Source organism: Saccoglossus kowalevskii, chromosome 13 (genome assembly GCF_978046115.1).
Source record: "Saccoglossus kowalevskii chromosome 13, keSacKowa6.1, whole genome shotgun sequence".
Taxonomy (NCBI): domain Eukaryota; kingdom Metazoa; phylum Hemichordata; class Enteropneusta; family Harrimaniidae; genus Saccoglossus; species Saccoglossus kowalevskii.
In genome coordinates, this window is record NC_140653.1 from 2,317,589 (window position 1) to 2,319,186 (window position 1,598).

The 1,598-nt window shown below is 39.4% G+C and overlaps 1 protein-coding gene across 1 annotated transcript; it reads right to left on the reverse strand.

The window, feature by feature from the left end:
• Positions 1–947: 947 nt before the first annotated feature.
• On the reverse strand, positions 948–1,598 carry LOC102801522 (protein trunk-like). The gene has a single exon (XM_006816573.1). The coding sequence runs from the start codon at positions 1,596–1,598 to the stop codon at positions 948–950; it is 651 nt and encodes a 216-aa protein (XP_006816636.1).

Consider the following 1,598-nt stretch of genomic DNA (forward strand, 5'->3'; position numbering starts at 1 on the left):
TCGTGCATTCCCGGTATGCACCTCGTCTAGTACTGAAAGTCTGCTCATCAGAATCAAGTACCCAATATTTGTCATGATGAGCGGTTAGGCATCCTTATCAGCAATTGTAATATCACTATGAAAATGATCCACACGAGGAATGTTGTTGTCAGCGGCATTTCGACTGAAAGCAATAAATGTATCCTCGGTGTAAGCCTAAACTACGTAAACAAAACTGACGAATATAGTATACATTTACTGGAGCAGCTTTCAGAAAATACACAACAGTGGGATATTATATACATAAAATATTTCAATTCTATAGCCTATATTACGAATGTTTGGTTTGTTTCAAATTTTAAATGACAATAACCCTGTCGAAACTGAACATGGTGGGACTAGATAATTGTACCGTCTAGAAAGAAGTTCGGTCTAAAGAGGTATTTATATAAACACTATTCTACTGGTATTACTGTATTATAAAACTCATATCTTAGGGTTCTCAGCATAACGAGCAGTACATGAAGTGAAATGTGAAGATATACCGTTGGAAAACGCATTGTCACAGGGCATATTATCAATCTGAACAAAATATTAGTGTTTTACCACAAACAAGAATACAAGAATTGTTCGAAAATTACATTGGTATTCTGCCTGAATTAATCGTAATTTTCAAAAACAGAAGCAGCAAGTAGCTTAAAAATTATCATCATGGCGACAAACAAACACAAGATATTTTACGTTAAAAAAAGAATCTTGTGAAATGGTAACCTATATCTAGAAATATTTGCGCATAATATGAGGGCGCCACAATTTCAACTATCAGCACCGTAACTCGAACCATATTTGGAAAAATTCTTGAGGCATTGTGGACATCGCACGATATTGTTCACAGTCTGTGTGTTCACTTCTGGGTTATCAGAAACAATACCTGAGCAATGTTTTGTCTGTTCAACGAGAACACAATTTTATAAATCTCTACCACAGCTGCAGGTGAATGGAACACGAACGCTCGTTGGTTGCCACTCTTCTAACATAATGTAATCTCCGTGGTTATCGCGAAATCTGGTACATCGATTTTTAACTTTGTGGAGAATCTTTACTGTAAGGTGCTGGGTTAGGCAGTTATAATGCTCGAAAAAACAGCGGGAATTACCACAAACAGTATAGCGTATGTAACGAGGGAACACGTGTACGCCAAGATCACGCCATTCGGTTCGACTTGGACAATCCCATGGTAAGGCTGGTAATACTGCTGGTCGCACTCCCCTTTCTTCTCGAATATCAGATACAGACGCGTTCAAATTATCTCCAAATATTTTGACGTCACCGCTACCATCGTTATTTTCTTCCAGGTTGAAAACCTCACCGGTTGGTCGATCTTCTTCTTCCAGAGGAATCTGTCCGTGTTTCTGGTTTAGATGTATCTCGATATCCTCCCCAGACGGATACACAAGTGCCATAAAATCGGGATTCCATGATTCCCCAAGTTGCGCTAGGAGATCCTCGTGAGGCAACGATCGGCAAGCTGGCGTTCCGTGACCAGTGAAAAAATGTGGTGGTGCACTCAGTACATGGGCACAACACAGTACAAGAATGCATATTAACGTCGTTTCCAT

What these genes read in the sequence shown, in the direction of transcription:
- LOC102801522 (XM_006816573.1), bottom strand. Translation starts at nt 1,598, where the DNA reads ATGGAAACGACGTTAATATGCATTCTTGTACTGTGTTGTGCCCATGTA.